The sequence below is a fragment of the Scyliorhinus canicula genome, chromosome 3 (assembly GCF_902713615.1).
Source record: "Scyliorhinus canicula chromosome 3, sScyCan1.1, whole genome shotgun sequence".
In the NCBI taxonomy this organism is placed as follows: domain Eukaryota; kingdom Metazoa; phylum Chordata; class Chondrichthyes; order Carcharhiniformes; family Scyliorhinidae; genus Scyliorhinus; species Scyliorhinus canicula.
Genome location: NC_052148.1, coordinates 199,123,929 through 199,143,572, shown reverse-complemented (window position 1 = coordinate 199,143,572; position 19,644 = coordinate 199,123,929). Strand labels below are relative to the sequence as shown.

Sequence of the window (19,644 nt, the reverse complement as noted above, 5' to 3'; positions counted from 1 at the left end):
TGTGAAGGATCACCTATGTACTTTGCCTCCTTGTGTTCTGACCTCTTGCCAGTTCCTGTTCTACTCTGTTCTAAACTATGGGAAGAAGAGAAAAAAAATTTAACTAACATTTCTACTTGGCCCTATGTCAAAGGGACATGCATTACTACAATTGGGAACCTCTACCTATCACTATTAACCTTAACTTAAACATTTAATCACTCTAAACCTTAACCATTCACACCACAACATCACACTTCCCAACTCGGCAGTCGAGTATGGAACAATATAATACATGGCTGAATTTTATTTACAGAGTGTTGTAATCAGTGAGGGGTTGAGGGGTTTGGTGGAATCCGAAGATGGGGGATTGCACTCTATAGATGGGTGAGGTGCTGGAACGAGAGGCTCTCCTCTTCCATTTCCTCAACCTGAGGGTCTGCACTAGGATGGTGAGGATCGCAATCACCAACAGTGATTCGATTATGTAGGACATGGAGTACCACGTCATGAATTTAGTACACCAGGTCTGAACCTCGCTGATCAGAGCTGAGCACTGGGGGTTTGCTGTACTAACATTTACGGTGGGGGTTGTGGGGGAAACGTGTCTTGTTTCCACACATATACATATGACATTAAATAGTAATAAGTGGGCTTCCATCATTTTGCTGTTCTTCTTCTTTCTCTTCCTTCTTCCTCCGGTATTGACAATCCTGGCTTCGACCTCTGTCTCGTCCTTTGAAACCTTTGGGATCAAGCACAGTATCTGTCAATACACAGTTTAAGACCTTTACTTGTTAGTGCATCTGTCTTTCAAAACCCAATTGACCCTTAAAAATGACTGGCTAAGTCACACCCTGTGACTCCCCTCATTTTTTTTTTCAAAAAGCGAATTTAAAGACCAGCATACACCTAACAATCCTTCCTTCTGCGAGCCGTCTCGCAGGCTTTGCTGATTTACCATCCGAATGTTCCCGGATGTAAATAGCATGTGGGATGGTGGCCGAAGGGCTACCTAACGTAAAATGAAAACCAAATTTGGAAAGAAACGTCCGAATGAGTTGCGTATGGGCCGCTACGGGTACGAGTTGGATGGAATCCCCGGGTAGGGCGTGCTGTGCCGTACCCGAGCTTGGCTGACCAAGGGTTGGTTCTCAGACAGGGCGGGTCCTCAGTGCCGTTTGTCCACTGCCTGAGTAACCTGGAAAGAAACGGGTACGAATGTGTTGACCATGACTTGCAGCCTCTATTTCGCCGAATAGAGGGGCACCTAAAAAAACCATGGGAGCCAAGATGCTCCAACTGAGGACATCACTGAAGTTCTCAGAGATATCTGCAGATAAACTATTTGGCGTGTGGCCTTACAACTTTGGAAAAGATCTCCAATCAAACCGAAGTTCTCAAAGGTATCTGCGGACAAGCTAACGTGTATGTGAGGTGGTCACAATCTTTTCAGCTGAAAAGAAGATGTCCATCCTCCAACTGAAACATTGTACAATCCTGAGACAAACAAACATAAAACGAAGACAAACATACGTGCAGGTTCCATCAGAAAGGACATCGTTTCCCTCAAACGATTCCTATCTTACATCATCTGGACACCTCACTTTGATTCTGCCTCTGTGAACAGGGTCACAAAGGGGTTGCCGTGTCGGGAGTCAGACACCGTGTCGTCCTGCTCTCCCGGATCCCACACCCTTGTGTGGATCAGGCATGCTATTTTGGAGTTGTGTGACCGGGGGTCACTTTCATCATTGCGGACAAGTCTGTAGGAATTGTCCCTGTGCCATTGGGTGGCGTCAAGTGTGTTGTCGGGGTAGTCGGGGTCGGGTGGTGGTTCGGGGTTTTTGAGGTAAGTGACTTCCATGGGGTCACTGGAGTCGGGGTCGTAGTTGGTGCAGTGTGGGCTGTATGGCTGTGTGGTGTCGCTGTCTTCAGAGGCAGTGTCAGTCCTACTGTCTCTGCTGTGGCAGCTTGTGGGCGTGTCGGGGCGTGGTCTGTAGTGGTCTGTGGGCGGAGTCGTGGGCGAGTCCGTGGATGAACTGGTCTGTGAGGGGGATGGTGGAAAAGTGTCTCTGGTGGGCGGGGTGAAGTGTTCTGCTGCATCCAGCAGGACATGGTGAGCATGGTTGGCCTGTGTTCCATATGCCTTTAACTGGTTTATATGGAACCACGCGGTCTTCCCATTAGGATACTTTATTCTGTACACGGAGGGGCTAATTTTGTCCGAAATTGAGTAGGGACCGGAATATTTTGGAGCCAAAAAACTGCTGGGGTTATAAACAGATAACATTACCTGTTGCCCAACCTGGAATTCTGTGGTGTGGACGGTCTTATTGAAACAGGCAGTACGTTGCTGTCGGCGTTTCCCTAGCTGGACTGCGGCTGCGAGCTGTGCAGACCTCACAGTCTCAACTAGATCTCTAACTGCCTTTTCATGTGTGAGGGCCGTCACTTCGGGGCTTGTCATGTCCAGTCCTAAAAGGAATTCTGTACCTTTCATAGGGCGTCCGGTCATGAGTGTGTGTGGTGTGTATCCTGTCGATGTGGAGACAGTGTTCCTTATGAACATAAGTGCAAAGGGGAGCACTGAATCCCATGTGGAATTGTTCTCTTGAACCATTTTCCTAAGGGTAGTTTTTAGGGTCCGATTCATGCGCTCCACAATCCCGCTGGACTGTGGATGATACGCAATATGAAAATTCTGTTTGATTCCGAATATTGTCAGGACGTTCCTCATGACCCGTCCTGTAAAGTGAGATCCCTGGTCCGAATCGATACTTCGGGGTAAACCCCATCTCGTGAAGATGTGGTGGGTCAGGATCTTTGCAGCTGTCTTAGCTGTGTTTGTTCGTGAGGGAAATGCCTCTACCCACTTGGTAAAGGTATCTATCACCACCAGAACGTATTTATAGCCATTCCGACAAGGGGGCAATGGACCTATAAAGTCGATCTGGAGGTTTGTCCAAGGGCCGTTAACTGGGCGAGTATGCCGAAGTTGTGCCTTCTTAGAATACCGCTCCGGGTTATTCTGAGCACAAATCAGGCAATTCTCTATGTAGTGCGTTACATCATTCCTGAGATCAGGCCACCAACAGAGTTGCCTGAGGTGCCTCGTTGTTGCATCAATTCCCTGATGCCCGTGTCCGTCATGGAACAAGGCAATCATCTGATTCCTGTCCTGCTGTGGGACCACATAAAGTCGGTCCTTAATGATCACACCCTCATGTGTGGTCAGTGCGTGTTTAAAGTGCTCGTAAGCAGGCACAAAGTTCCCCTTGAAAACCTCCCTGAGGTCTCCGTCCTGTTTTTGTGCTGCCACGAGATCTTTAATATCAGTCTGTGAGACTTGGACTGCGCTCACAGGGGCGCTAGCTGGTGCGCTAGCTGGGGGGGTCCATAAGTGTCCTCTCCTGGAACCTGCCTTAGCCAATGCGTCGGCCTTTACATTCCCAGGGGGTGATGACCTATGGTGGCTTCTTACTTTTATTATGCCGAAGGTCCTGTCCTTCGCTTTCGCTAAAATATGCTGGAGTAGAGGGGCTGATGGAAGGGGTTTCCCGTCTGCGGAGACAAAACCTCGTGTCCTCCACAGGGGCAGAAAATCGGTTAAACTGTTACAGACATATAAGCTGTCTGAATATATGTCTGCTGGGCTGGGGAAAGAATCGGGGTGGTCCACTATGTACGCTATGGCTGCTAGCTCTGCTGCCTGCGCGCCTAAGTGACCTGGTAACTTAAGAGCTATCTCTTCGAGAGCGCGCCCCTGCGCGTCCTCTACATAGATGCCGCATCCTGTGATACGCTCACCATTTAAAACTGTGGAGGAACCGTCTACATAAATCCTCAAGGGTCCACACGTGTCTGTGGGCTGGGGGCTTTGTTTCGGGTTCCCTATCTTCCTGGGGGGTGTTTTGGCTAAAAAGGGTCCTGTGTTATGCAGGGGAGCTACAATTTCACAGTCATGGGGCTGTCCGGGGTATTGGAGGTTGTCTGCTAAGTATGTGTGGGTGCGTGTCCGTTTCACTGTAATGTCCCGTCCTTGTAAAAGTAGGGTCCACCTAGCTGCCCTAATCTGGCTAACTGAACCGTCCTTCAGTCGACCGTCTAGTAGTAGCTGTGTGGGTGTGTGTTCGGTCAGAATAGTAATGGGGTTGAGTCCGGTGATGTATGAGAAATACTGCACTGCCCAGAAGACAGCAAGGAGGTGCCTCTCACAGGCTGAAAATCCTTGTTCTACCGGGTCTAACAGTCGGGAGGCATAAGCCACTGGTCTTAGCTGCTCGTGCCGTTCCTGAAGCAACACGGCCGAGAGGGTCAGATCTGTGCTCGCTACCTCTATTGCGTACGGTGAAAGTTGGTCGGGGACTAGCAGCGCGGGTGCTGCACTAAGGGCTCGTTTCAACTCTTCCACAGCGCCTGTATGCTGCGGAAGCCATTCCCAGGGGGCTCCTTTCTTAAGGAGGTCTGAAAGTGGGGCGGCTTTTGTCGCGAATCCGTCTATGTGGTTCCGACAATAGCCAACCAGTCCTAAAAACGACCGGAGGGCTGATACATTCTGGGGAAGGGGCAATTTGACAATCGAATCAATTCTTTTGAATTCGATCTCGCGTTTGCCGTGCGTGATGACTGATCCCAAATACATCACTTTACTTTCCAATATTTGGGCCTTTTTCGGGTTAACTTTACAGCCAATTTCAGTTAAGAGTTCTAGGAGTTCGGCCAGAAGCGAAATGTGCTCTGCCTTTGTGTCTGTCTGCAGTAGTAGGTCGTCTACATACTGTACCAGACATTCGGGTCGGGAAAATTTTTCTAATCCACTTGCCAGCTGTCGGTGGAAAATGGAGGGTGAATTGTGGAATCCTTGTGGGAGGCATGTCCACGTGTACTGCTGAGTTTTGAAAGTGAATGCGAATTTGTATTGGCACGCTTTTGCCAATGGTATTGACCAGAATCCATTACTGATGTCCAATACCGTGAAGTACTTGGCGTTGAGACCCTGCTTGAGCATGGTCTCGGGACTAGTAGCTACCGTTGGGGCTACTGCGGGGGTTACTTTGTTGAGTTCCCGATAATCGATGGTCAGACGCCATGATCCATCGGGCTTCCTCACTGGCCAAATAGGGGCATTGTTGGTGGAGGCTACCGTTCTCAGTACACCTTGGTCCAACAAGCTGCCTATAACTTTTTCTATTTCCACCTCTGCCTCGAGGGGAAATCTATACTGCTTTTGCGGTCGGGGGTCCTGTCCGGTAACATGAACTTGTCCAGTCATTCTGCCACAGTCATGACGGTGACTTGCAAATGCTGTCCTGTGTTTGTTTAGTAGGGCCTTAATTTGTCGGTCGGTGTGGAGTGTAGTCAGGTCGAATGAGTACTCTCCCACTGCGCTAATCCGATTAGCGTAGTCTCCTACTGTGAGGGTGGCTGGGGCTCTGTCTGATCTCGCCATTCGCCAGACACACTGGTTCACTGGGTCGAACGACAAGCTGTGGGCGTTCATAAAATCTATCCCCAGGATGTGTTCTGCTGTCCGGGGGAGATTTACTAAAACTACGGGGTGCCTTGTGCTAATGTTCCCTAGCTGGATCGCTACGGGTGCTGTGATATGTCCCTGCTGCGAGTGTCCGGTGAACCCGCTAAGTGTGATGGTGGAGGTGGTCGGCCACGTGTCTGCGTGTGCCGTGGTTGTGGAGTTAATGGTGGTGCGGGATCCTCCTGTGTCCCACAGTAACTCTATGGGCTTCCCTTTGACTTTTGCCGTGACTACGGGTCTCCCTGATGAGTCCCATAGTGTGTCACAGACCCAAGTGGGGGAGCCCGAACACCGTCAGTTCGTCTCGTCCACATTGGTGGGTCCTGACTGTACTGCTACATTGTGGATTGGTTTTGCTTTGTTGCGGTTCAGAGTGCCTGTCTGCTGGCCTCTCTGAGATCGCTGGGGTGCTTGGCATTCTTTTGCCCAATGCCCTAACTGTCCACAGTTATAGCATTCCTGTCCTTTCTGTTGAGGGCTGCTCTTGCCTTCATTTACCCATGCGGGCTTCTGGTGCTCTCTGACTGCTTGGATATCTGCAGCAGCCTGAGCCTCTTCTGGGGATCTAACCTTTGCTTTTGCCTGAAGCGATTGCTCCCAAGCGCGGGACAATCTTTTGAGGACCCATTTTTCGTTATGGGCCTCTTCTGAGGGGTCGTAATTATTGCAAGCGCTCTGTCCTGCCTCTGTTGCGTGTGAGATAATTGTGCGCGTCCACTTAACCATGTTTTCGCGGGTTAAATGCGCTCTATCTAGCTGCCCGAAAACTGCGCTGAAGTGAATCCACAGCCTTCCGGCGAATGCTGTGGGGTGTTCAGATCTCTTCTGCCTGCACTTATTCAAGCCTTCTACGGGGTCACCTCTATTGTACCCGATGGCATCTAAAATAGCAGTGTGCATCTCCTCTAGGCTGCCTCCTGCCACGTTTTGTGGGTCGGGGAGGGCTGCCACTACACTCTGGTCTAAGCTCAACACGGTGAGCTTAACCTGCTCTCTCTCATCCAGGCCGTACATGGTAGCCTGCTGTTTTACTTTCGCGAAGAACTGGTGGGGGTCTGCGGTGGGGAGGAACGGAGTGATCTTTTCACAAGCGTCCCTTAGCTGGGTTACTGTTAACGGGGTGGTGTAAGTTATGTCTGGGGCGCCTTCTGATTCGGCTTTCCTCTGTGTGGTTACGGGATTCATGGGTGCGGTTATGATCTGAGCTGTGGGGGGTTGGGGTGCCTGTCGTTTCTGCTGAGCTGCGGGCGCACATGTTCCCTGAACATAACGCTGCGCTGTCTCGCTTAATTCCTGCCAATCTGGGGCGTTTTCCCCATCTAACTGAGCTCCAAAGGTGCTTTGGAAGCCATTCTGCACCGAAAGCAGAGATTGCAATTCCGCAATCTGTTTCCTGCATTTCGCGTGGTCAACTGTGCTTTGTCTTTGTTCGGTCGTTGCAGCGTGGAGTGCTCTCAAAGCTGCTTTGAGATCGGAACATTGCCTCTGCAATGCCTCCACCTGCTTTTCCGATTCCTGTCTTATCAGAACGGCACGTTGCACGTCCTGATAGGCTTTCTCATACTGGGTCTGGGAACTGTTCAGATGAGCTAGACAAGACTGGTGAGCCCTCTTGGCATCATCCACCTCTCTATCCTTCTCTGCCAACTTCCCTTTTAATTCCAGGTTTTCTTTCTCGATGTCCCTGACATCGACCTTACTCATTCGGTTCCTTTCCTCTAAATCTGCCCGGAGCGTCCTGATAACCTCCTCTGCGCCTCGCAACTGTGCCAAGCAGGACACAATCGCCATCGGCTTGCGTGCTTTACTTAAACTCTTTTTGTGTATCTGAGAGAGGTTCTCCCACCAAGTATGACCTATACTTCCGGGACCTGTCTCCTCATTTGCACAAAACTCTTTCCAAAGGGGCCATCCCTTTCCCTGCAGATATTTGCGGAGTTCCAGCTCCCACGTGGGACACTGGCCTACTCTGCTACTGCTGCTGGTCGCTGCGACCACAAACTTTTCTGGGTCCATCAGACGTTCCATTGCCTGCATGGCCATTTCCTCTGACTCTCTTTTTATAATTTGGAACAGGGGGTTGCTGGGGTGGTGTTTCGTAAAAAGGGTACGGCTTACGCTATTTTCCGATTACAAAACTACCGAAAGTTTGTCGCAACAAAAAGCTTTCAGTTTTACCTTACAGCCCTGTTAGTACGCATGCACTAAAACACACTTCCGAATTTCGCTTATTATTTTGAACACCTTGAATACTTGTGATCTCTTTCTCTGCAATTTGGAGTTCTAATTCAAATTTCAGGGTCCTGGACACTGTGGTGTTTCCACTTACAACAGGGTCCCGGCGGATGTCGCCACTAAATGTTGCACGTTTTACTATGGGCGTAAAACGCGTTTATTGGAGTGTATTAACACGCCTCCGAGTTCGACGTGTGCTTAACACTGCTAGGCTCTGTTCTATGTAATTATTTAAGCTCTGGAGTCGCCAGCTGCCGTATAGGCAACGTCACAAGTATTCCAAGGTCAAATTCAAAGTAATAAAGACGATACACCGATTAGTCAAGTTCAAACGATCAATATTTATTATACAGTTAATAATAAATACTCATGCACACACACTAAGAGACTAAGCTACAACTAAACATAAGCAAACAGAATACTTATCTAACAGGAACAGGCAAGGTCAGAGAACGAGGCCTTCGTCCTGGTTTTGTCTGCAGCCTTCAGCAAGCGTTCTGGCACTTGGGAGTCTAGCGGGCTTGGATCGCGTAGCGAGCGTTGAACTTACGGTTTCGGCGGCTGGTGCTCAACGGCTGGAGTCAGGATACCAGGTGTCAGTCGGGGCCGGAGCACAGGTTTAACAGACCGGACAACACGAGGTCCCTATCTTTTATAGGGGTTCCGTTGTCCTTCCCTCTTCTCGGGCGGGCTCTACCTATTGGATCAATTTCTTATCGATACTGGATTAATTCCCCAATGCGAGGGGGTCTCCGTGATGGAGGGGGCGTTTCTTATGTCCTTTTGTTCGGAGGTTTCTGGTGCCTCGATGTCTGGGTCTTGATTGGAATGTGTCCATTCAGAACCAAATGTATCTATTGTGTGGGTGTTCAAGTCTGATGGCCTCATTAGCATGCAAAGCGTTTTGCCATTTGCACCTAGCTAAGGTCTCTTCACCTGAGCCCAAACTGGTTTCTGCTGCTGCAGAATGCAAACTGCTCTTTGCAGACTGCTGTTCTGGCTGAACTGTCTGTTTCTCAGCAGCCTTCCATTTTAGTTTGGCTCAGTGTCCATTTTGCGTGGCCAGCATGGCTACAGTATGTCATGTCTAATGAACCCAATTGTTTTTTTGAGACGGGGAATGTCTGTGGATGTTGGTTAAATGGACACCCAGAAGACCTCTGATAAGGTCGCACCTAGGAGACTGTTAGTTAATATTCAAGCACATTAAATTGAAGGTAAGTTATTAACCATGTTAGATTGTTCAGGCGTTATAAGACATGGAGTCGAGGATGTGGTGTGAATTCCAGAAAACTTTTGATAAAATCCCACATCAGACCTTAGTGTGCAAAATTAAAACACATGGGTTTGGAGGTAATATATTGGCATGGATTGAGAATTGGTTAGTAGACAGGAAACAGATAGTAGGAATACTTTTTCAGAGTGGCAGGTAGTGATGTGGGATATCACAGGAATCAGTTCTTGGGGCCCCAGCTATTCCCAATATACACCAGTTATTTGAATGAGGGAGCTAAATGTAATATTTCAAGTTTGCTGAGGACACAAAACTTGGTGGGAATGTGAGGGTGAGGAGAATGTTCAGATGCTTCACGGTGATTTAGACAAGTTGAGTGAGTGGGCATTTGCATGGCAGATGAAGTAACATATAGAAACATAGAAAATAAGAGCAGGATAGGGCTATTCGGCCCTTTGAGCCTGCCCCGCCATTCAGTCTGATTATGGCTGATCCTCTATCTCAAGGCCATACTCCCACACACTCCTTGATGCCTTTGGAATCTAGAAATCCATTTCCTTCCTTAATATATTCAGTGACTTGGCCTCCACAACCTTTTGTGATAGAGAATTCCATAGGTTGACCACCCGCTGAGTGAAGAAATATCTCCTCATCTCAGTCCTAAATAGCCTCTCCATATCCTGAGATTGAGATCCCTTGTTCTAAGCAAGAGTCTAGTTCCATTTTCCACCTCTTGGTCTGTAACGCTGTAGGTAACAGTACCTGGTGTTCTTGATTAATAAGGGGATCAGGGGTTATGTGGAGGAGGCAGGAGAATGGGAATGAGAAAAATATCAGCTGTGATTGAATGGCGGAACAGACTAGATGGGCAGAATGGCCTAATTCTGCTCCTAAATCATATTGTCTTCTGGACTCCACAGCCACGAGAAACATCATCCGTTCATCCTGGAGTTTCTTCTAACTCCAGTGAAGACAGGCCTTCTCAACCCAATCTCTCCTCATACGACAATTGTGGATAAATGTGAAGTTATCCACTTACGTAGGAAAATCAGAATGGCAAGGTATTAGTTTATAGTGATCGATTGAAAAATGTTGATATACAAAGGGACCAGTCTAGTGTTGTACACTAGTCACTGATATCAATCAATGCAGGTGCAGCAAGCAATTGAGAAAGCAAATGGTATGTTGACGTTCATTGCAAGGGCACTTGAGTTCAGGAACAAGGATATCTCCTTGCAGATGTACAGAGTCTTGGTGAAACCACACCTGGAGCATTATGTGCAGTTTTGGTCTCCTTAACTAAGATGTGATATACTTGCCATGAGGGAGGGCAGCAAAGGTTCACTAAACTGATTTTTGTGATGGCATGATTGTCGTATGAGTAGACATTGGTTGCATAGTTAGTCATTTAGAAGGAAGCATAAATTGCTAAGAAAAGTTGAAAGGTGAAGTAATCCAATCTAGTTTCTGTCCTGCTACACTAAGAAAATAGTTCTTAGTGAAGACACAAATGTCGACATATGTGCTGCGACAAAGGCTTCTAAAGCAGAACAAGGCCAGCAGCGCAGGTCCAATTCCCATACCAGCTTCCACGAACAGATGCCGGAATGTGGCGACTAGGGGCTTTTCACAGTAACTTCATTTGAAGCCTACTTGTGACAATATGCGATTTTCATTTCATATCCTTTCAGGTAAGCTATCCCTCTTTGTCCTCAACACCAGCTTTACCTCAGCACCACCTGTCTAAACCCCTCCATTGTCTCTAAATTATCAGACTGCTTGTCTCCTATCCAAAACTGAATAAGCAGAAATGTTCTGCTCCTAAATATTGAGAACACTGAAGCAGTAACTTACTCGGAGTGGCAATCGGTGTCAGATTGACATTCCGTGCAAAATTAATTGCGTGAAATTTCTTCCGTGCCTGTCTCACTCAACTTCTGACTCAGGCTGGGTGAGATTCAGGCAACGCAGCAGTTCCAAAGCACAGCGTTAATGAGTAGGAGAGAGGAATTGAAGGAGAACATGCCTCAATTTTGACGGCATTAGCTGCTGGATGATGTCAGGTTGGGTCAGAAGGAATCCTTTGGGGAGTCAGGAGGGAGGGTGGGGAATACTGTGGCCCCGTCAGGGAATGGGGGAGTCTGTTGAGAAGATCTGTACAGTAGTTGCCCAGAAGTTAGAAGAGGTTGTAATTCTTCTAACTTCTTCTGGATAACTACTTGTGTAGCTCTAGTGGAACCAAGTTTGCGATTTAAGTTACATTTTTGCATTGTCCAAAAGAAGTTTGCACTTTGGGATACCCCCACGACCCATTACCTATCGTTCCCCATCACAAACTCTATGCCCTAGCCACCAACTCCATCCCTCTCCTTGGCAAATGTGAGAGACTGAACCAGATTGTGCAAAACCCAGATATCGGGCTGGATTCTCCGTCCTGCCGTGCCACATTTCTGTTTCACCCCATTGGCAGGATGCTCCGTTACGCCGGCTGGTCAATGGGGTTTCCCATTGTGGGGCAGTCCCATGCTGTCAGGAAACCCCTAGGTTGCTGGCAAAATGGAACACCCCGCCGGTGGAGAATCCAGCCCATCATATTTGACACTGAGACAAGTTTCTGGCTGTATGTGTGCGCCATCACTAAGACCACCGATTTTTATCTCCGTCCAATAATATCGTCCCTGCCCCTGCCTCAGTTCATCTACTGCTAAGGTTGAGGCTTGATTGTTGTGATATGATTCTGGCTAATGTCCGCTGTTTCACCCCTTGTGAACTTGAGAGTATCCAAAATTATGGTGTCCATGTCCTAACTTTGTCACCAACATTGGTTCCTGGTTAAGCAATCCTCAATTTTAAAGTTCTCATCCTTGTTTTTGAATTGCTACCTTGCTTCACTCCTCCCTATATCTGTAATCTCCTCCACTCCCACTGACATCCAAAATATCTGCACATCTCCATTTGAATATACCTGTTTTAATCACTCTAGTATTGGCGACCATGCCTTTAGCTGCTCACCTCTCCCAACATTCCCCCAAATTGCCAATTATATCTGCTGGAAATGCAATCAGAATGTTCCATCCTTGTCCTCCTGACATCTTAATCCTTCTCTGCCATCTCTCCTATTCTTGGATACTACTAATCCCTATCTAGCCAGGACGTTTCCAGTAATGGATTCTCCTATCACTCCCAGACAGTCACCCCTTCACCCCAAAATCTCCTCCTTTGCCACCTTCTCATAGGACACTGTTCACAGGCATAAGTCAGTTTCCATCTGTATTCCGATAACACCAATCTCTGCCTCTTCATTGCTATCCTCAATTCAATGATCACCTGTGTTGTCAGACTCCCTATAAGGGAGCCAGATTTGTTCCACCTGAAATGAGGGAAAACTGAAGCTTTCTTATTTGGCGCCCATCAAAAATTCAATACCTTGTGTCCGACCCACACTAGCTGACTCCCTCAGGCTTGGTTAGATGGCATGGAATCACTTTTGTTAACTCTGGACCCAACTTCTCTCATCCGATGTTGGTCGTATGCAAAATAAAATTCATAAGTTCAATAGCCTGCTTCCTGTCATGTGCTGGATCCTGCTTGTTCATGCTTTCTGTCCCATAATAAACTAAATTTAAAAATCTTGTTCACAGATTCCTTCATGGCTTAGCTCCTCCCTCCTTCCATAGCATCAACCAGTTTCTTGGATTTGGTATCCTATCCTACCACTCATTCATTGGTAGTGCCATCTTGTTTCATCTCTCTTGAACTCATTACCTAAATCTCTTTACCTTACAAACTCTCATTGTGCCTTCAAATATCTTTCTGTTCAAACATACAGTCACGTCTTCTTACTTTTCTCATCTTGGTCAGCTTTCTCCTTTGTGAAGAACCATGAGACGTTTGATTACTTCAAAGGTGCTGCATAAATGCAAGTTCTTTTAAAAGATTCCCTCTTCCTTCAGTTGATTTTTTTCCCCCCGTGTTGACAAGCAAAGCAGTGAATCCATTTGTCATCTCCTAATATCAACCACCAGGATCAATGCCATATGTCTTTCAACATGCATTGTTCAAGTTATTTAACAATTGTTTACATGTATTGGAAGTTAGCAGTTTAGTACAATTCTTATTTGATTGCCTTGAAAACATACTGTCCAGATTTGTATCCTCCGGCTGGTGTATTAAATGTTAATTCTTTCTCTCTTGAGGTCGGACTTACAATGACTTGAATCAGTATCCGGTTTTTCCTTGGGTGATAACTAATTATGAATCGGAAGAATTGGATCTGACACTGCCAAGCAACTTCAGAGATTTGTCCAAGGTATTGTCTCCCAAATCTGCTGCTTATTGTATTAATATATTAACATTGTCTGACTGTGCACACTACCTCTCTGCTTCATTTAACTTCCGTTTTTCCTTGTATATAATGTTACATACCTTGTCACTTTGACCATGAAATCTAGTGGCTTTATAGATGTTTTTGTTAGTTCAGCCTTCTGTTATATTGTAGAGAGTTTAAGAACTGGTTGAAGCTTTAAATTCTGCAACTTTTTAATGTTTGTTTCTTAAATGCTCGGTATTTATTTTTTATTAAATTGCCAGACTTCTATGTGTCCCACTTCCCACACAGTCCTTTGCTCCCAACTGTTCTTCTCCTCTCAGAAACTTAGAGGCCAACTTTATGCCCACTGCCCCCAACTATTCCTGCTGCCCCTCCCTCCCTCTTTCTCCCTTCCTTCCACCTCATTCTGTTTTTTCAGTGGTAGTGGTTTTTGATTTTCTCTGCCAGTCACACCCAATTCTCATGCTAGCCACAGCATTTTTCCAAATGGTGTCAGGTTCTGCCAGAAAGGCAAATTGCAGAATTCAGTTCAGTGCAGGCCAAAATGGCAATGTCTAAATCGGAATGGAAGAAGGAAATGGCTGAAAAAGGAGCAGCAAATAACATTTGCACTACACAAATAAGAGTCAATGACCATCTTCAACGAGAGAGGATCTCTCCATCACATCTTGACATTCAAGGGTGTCACCATCACTAAATCCACAATCATCAACATCCTGGGAGTTAACATTGAGCAGGACTTAACTGGACAGTCATATAAATACTGTGGCTGCAAGAGCAGGTCAGAGGCTGGGGATTCTATGGTGAGTTAACTCACATTATGACTCCCCAAAGCTTAGCAACCATCTGCAAGTGTGATGCAATACTCTCTACTTGCTTGGACGAGTGTGGCTCCAACAATACTTACGAAGGTTGACACCATCCAGGACAAAGCAGGCTGTTAGATTGGCGTGACATCCAGCATTAAAAAAATTCAGTCTCTGCACCACCAATGCACAGTGGCAGCAGTTTGCAACTGATGAATGTCTAGTTCATGGTTCACATTAATATTTTAGAAGTAATGTGTAGTTTTAGGAAGATTATTGTTGTGAAGGTAAGGTAACTGAAATGCTGAGGTTTAGAGATTGCCAGAACACCTAAAAGAGAATGGCAGTTCAAAAGGTTACCCATGTGTGTTTAATTGAAGAGAATGGAGTCTTAAAACAGCATGGTAGCATAGTGGTTAGCACAATTGCTTCACAGCTCCAGGGTCCCAGGTTCGATTCCCAGCTTGGGTCACTGTCTGTGCGGAGTCTGCACGTTCTCCCGTGTCTGCGTGGGTTTCCTCCGGGTGCTCCGGTTTCCTCCCACAGTCCAAAGATGTGCAGGTTAGGCCATGCTAAATTGCCCTTAGTGTCCAAAATTGCCCTTAGTGTTGGGTGGAGTTACTGGGTTATGGGGATAGGGTGGGAGTGTGGGCTTGGGTAGGAAGCTCTTTCGAAGAGCCGGTGCAGACTTGATGGGCCGAATGGCCTCCTTCTGCACTGTAAATGCTATGATAAGATCGACTTACTTAACTGGAGAACTGGAGATGTGATGTCTACACTGTTTGCAAGTGCAGCCGAGAGAGATGTTCTGTTTTGAAGTTAGGAGCTAAATTAGTATTAAAGCATTCAATGAACCCTGAAAAGCTAGGTCATTATCAAGAACGTTCTCTGGTTTCATTTTATTGGTGTCTTTGTTAGGAGAGAGGATTGGTTGCAATTTGGATCTCATGTGGTTTGCAGCTCACAGAGTGTCCCTGGGAGATGTTCATTTATTCCAGACAGTTGGGTCTCAAAGAAGCCCCTGGGGAGCGGAGATGGAGATGGTGGCAGAAGCTCACTGGTTCTGTGACAGGCAATTAGGGCTCAGAGAAGCTCTGGGAGCCATTTATATCTTGGTGTATCTGGGAGACTGCAGTTCAAAGAAACCCAGGGTCAGTGCCAGCTGAGTGCAACTAGCGATCTGTGAAAGGGCTAGAATTGTGTCTCTAATTAGAAGTGGGAATACATCTGTGAATCCCATGGAATACAGTCTTGGGAGAACAGACTGGACCATCAGGAGGTGAACAATCATTCAGGCAGTCCAAATCAGAGAGGCCTGTGAGGGAAGTCCGAGGTCAGATATTCTAAAGTTATGAGGGAGACCGTTTTAATGTAATTTTGTTGTTTTCAGTGGTCACTGCTATCTGGGTGGGTTACTAAGAAATCTGTGGGATCTGTCTTGGTCCCATCTGCCATTTATTGTGCAGTATGGTGTACTCAACCACAGTTTACCTGTTAATTCATATTTACCTTATGTTAATTCTGGATGTTAAAGTATAAATTAGGTACTGTAAATTGTTTTACTTTGTTGAGTAAAGATTATTTTGGTTGTTTAGAACTGAAATTTTGTGGCTTTATTCTCCTAATGGGTAACGGGGATTTTGAACATTTGTCTACTATAAACAGAATGTTACTGGCCCCCAAATGGCTTGTAACACAAAATGCACTGCAGCCACTTGACAGGCCTCCTTTGAAAGCACCTTCTAAACCCACGACCTCTACCACCTCGAAGAACAAGTACAGCAGATGCATGGGAACACCACTGTGTGCAACTTCCCCTCCAAACCACTTGCCATGTGACTTGGACGATATTACAGTTGGACTATATTACTGTCACTGGAACTCACTTCCTAACAATACTTTGGGTGTACCTACACCAGATGGACTGCAGCGGTGCAAAAAGGCAGCTCACCATAATCTTCTTGAGGGAAAATACGGATGGGCAATAAATGCTGGCCTTGCCAGTCATGCTTATATCCCATGAAATATTTTTTAAAAATTGAAGGAAGATTCCATCTTGAGCCAAGTTCAAAGTGGCACTTTGCCTAGATTCAAAATTTCTCTCACCTATCGTAATTTACTTTTCTGGTGATTTTCCTCTGTCTGATCTGTAAATCTGGAGGGGATTACGTTAGGAAAAAAGGTAAAGATGCAGATTTAAGTTAAATAACCGGTGTTCTTTGAAACGTATACATGCTGGGGTTTTCTAATATGCAGGTATTTCTGATATTACATATTTACTACAATATATTTCATTATCAGTGATCTAAATTAACATTTTCTGCATACTTTACCACAGAGCAGTCTTTGCTTTGTGTTTACTTTCATAACAAACAGATCTCCCAACATTCTCATGGTGACCCGTATATTTTATAGGAACAGGATTTTTATGCTAAATAGTATTAATTGGGACACTAATTAGTGATTTAGTAGTACTGGAGGTGGCCCTCAGATTTGGGAGTACTCAGAAGGAAGTTTGAATTCAGACAGCATTGGGTGTGAGGATGATCTCAAAATAGTAATCCTTAAGCTATGAGAGGATTGGCAGGAGATCTCAGGGTCTCATGAATACTGGTGTAGGTTCTGGGATCTGGAATCATTCGGATGTTTTTGTATCTTGGTGTAATAGGGAAGGACGTTTCAGGGTCTGAAAGAACTCTCTTTGGTTCTGGGATCACATTGCACTGAGAATGCAGTGTAGAAATCTTTGAGAACTGAGGAGGTTTCTTGAACTGGACGGATAAAAGAATTACAATGAGCGGGTGTTCCTGGATTCTGAAAAAACTGTAAAGGTGTTTCGCAACATGTGATAGCATTTGGCAGGATTGGATAATTGAGTATTGCAGTGTTCTGGCAGAATGTTTGGTGGGGAGTGTGGGGTTAATAGGGGTGCTGGGTCCAACAGCCTTGTGGGGGAGATCACTTGGAGAAGAACATTAAGCTGATTTGTGGGGAAAGGGGTCAGGGAAATAGGCCCTAAATTCTTGAAGGCAAAGTTACCAATGGTATGTTGAAAGAGGGGTTGAATGCACAGTTGCAACGGTAGAATGAAAGGAGGGGTGGATGCACCAGGGGCTTGAATCAATCATGGAAAATTGGAGAGGGATTGAAGGTTATATCAATTTAAATTTCATTGATAGGGTAGGGTTGAGGCTACCTAGAAATTTAATACAAGGATGAGATTTTTGAATTTCAATCATGAAGAATAGTAGTCACTATAAAAATGGGGTGATGGGAGAGAAAGATTTGACCCAGGGTAGGATATGAGGGGCAAAATCCAAATCAGCTGAGGCTTATGCAATATAGAGGATGGGTGGTTAAAGCCTTGTGATGACCTGGCTGAAATAAAGCTGAGAGAATTCAATCTTCAATTTCACCTTTGAGGAAAGAACAAAAAACTTGAATCCTCACAGGATGAGGGAGTGGGGGAGCCTTTGAACTCCAGTTGATGTACAGGTTCCATGTTGGGAAATAACACTTTAGTCACAATGCACAGATATGGTTGAAAATGCTTTTCAACAGCTGAGAGATTGGATTGTATTTATTTATTGTCACGTGTACCGAGGTACAGTGAAAAGTATTTTTCTCCGAGCAGTTCAACAGATCATTAAGTACATGAAATAAAAGGAAATAAAAGAAAATGCATAATGGGGCAACAGAGATTACACAATGTAACTACATAAGCACCGGCAACAGGTGAAGCGCACAGTGTGTAGTGTTAATGAGGTCAGTCCATAAGAGGGTCATTTAGGAGTCTGGTAGCAGCAGGGAAGAAGCTGTTTTTGAGTATGTTTGTGTGTGTTCTCAGACTTTTGTATCTCCTGCCCGATAAAAGGATCCAGTCAAAATCCAGGCTGTTGTGATAGGCTTGAAGGGATTTATTTATTATAAAGACATTCAAAGGCACACAAACAATAAAAAAAAAAATTGATGTACTGCTTTGCTGGAAATCTGAAATAAAAACGGAAAATATTGGAAGTACTTCTGGTCGAGCATCATTTGTTTAGAAAGAGTTAACATATAAGGTCACAGATGTGACACATTAACTCTGTTTTTCTCGCTAGAAATGCTTTAGGTCTTCTGAAGTATTTTCAACTTTTATTATAAAAGGCAATGATAAGTAACTTCAGTCATGTTAATTTTGACTGTGATTTTTAGATGTTTGTTATTTCATTTACATCTTTAATTTGAACATCAGAGTTTTTGGCTATAGTAAAAATGGCAGACTAATTGTTTTCAAAAACCATTTTGTTGATTTGGTTTATTAAACTGGTGATTATGCAATATTGATATTCCAATTGGGTTTTACTATGAAATGTGTTTATAACAACATAAGGAACAGGAACAGATTAAGCCAAACAACCTCTGAACCCTGCTGCACTGTTCAGTAAGATCATGGCTAATCTTCAGCTTCAACACCACTTTCTCATCTGACCTCCTTACTTCCTTGACATCCGAAAAGCTTTGGATCTGAGTCTCAAATTATTCAAAGACTGGGTATTCACAACGCTCTGGGGCACGGAATACCGAAGATTCTCACCCCTCTGAGTGAAGAAATGCTTTCTTATCTCAAATGTAAATGATCAACTGCCAGTAGCTCTACTCACACTCCAGCCAAAGAAAACACCCTCTTAGCATCTACCCTGTCAATGTTTCTCAGAATCTTGTACCTTGCAATGTAATCACCTCTCTCACCCATTCAACATAACCTCTCATCTAGGACAGCCCTTTTATCCCTGGAATCAATTTAGTGAACTTTTGCTGCACCCCTCCAAGGCAAGTACATCCTTTCTTAAATGAGGAGGTCAAAACTGTGCACAGTACTTCTGGTTTAGTGTCTCAAAACCCCAGAGCAATTATAGCAAGACTTTGTTAGGCTTGTACTCCAATATGCTTGCAGGAAATTCCAAAATGACATTTGTTTTCTGAATTGCTTGCTGATGTTTGATGCTAACTTTATATATTTCTTGCACAAGGAGATCCATATCTCTCTGAACAACAATGTTTAAAAAGCTTCTCGCCATTTAAACAAAAAAGAGTCTACTCCTTTATTCTTACTAGCAAAGTAAATAATCTCACTTCCACATCTTGTACTCTATCTGCCATCTTCCTGCCCATTCACTTTTTTATATATATATGTGCATAGATTGTAAATAGTTGAAGCCTCAGCACTGAGCATTGTGACACCCTGTTAGTTACAACCTACTAACATGAGAATGCCTCTCTGCTTTCTGTCTGTACAATCCCCTATCCATATTACCCTTAACTTCATGAGCCCTTATCCTGTGCGTGGCACCTTATGAGATGCCTTGCTGGTTACATCCTCTAAAAATAATTTTATGAACATGATTTACCTTTTATAATATCATGTTTGTTCTGTCTAAGGGCCTTGTTAACACCTCCTTATTAGTGCAGTAATTTGCAATAATAAATATTGACATAAAAGGCCTGATTTGAAATTTGTTACATATGGAAATTAGATACA

At 45.1% G+C, this 19,644-nt stretch overlaps 1 protein-coding gene across 1 annotated transcript in view; it reads left to right on the top strand.

Annotated features, from left to right (window-relative positions):
• The window catches only part of lrba (LPS responsive beige-like anchor protein), a 981,767-nt gene that overhangs the window by 683,127 nt on the left and 278,996 nt on the right, over window positions 1-19,644 (top strand). The window contains 1 exon segment of the mRNA XM_038791976.1: window positions 13,181-13,293. Coding sequence (XP_038647904.1) covers window positions 13,181-13,293 — 113 coding nt within the window.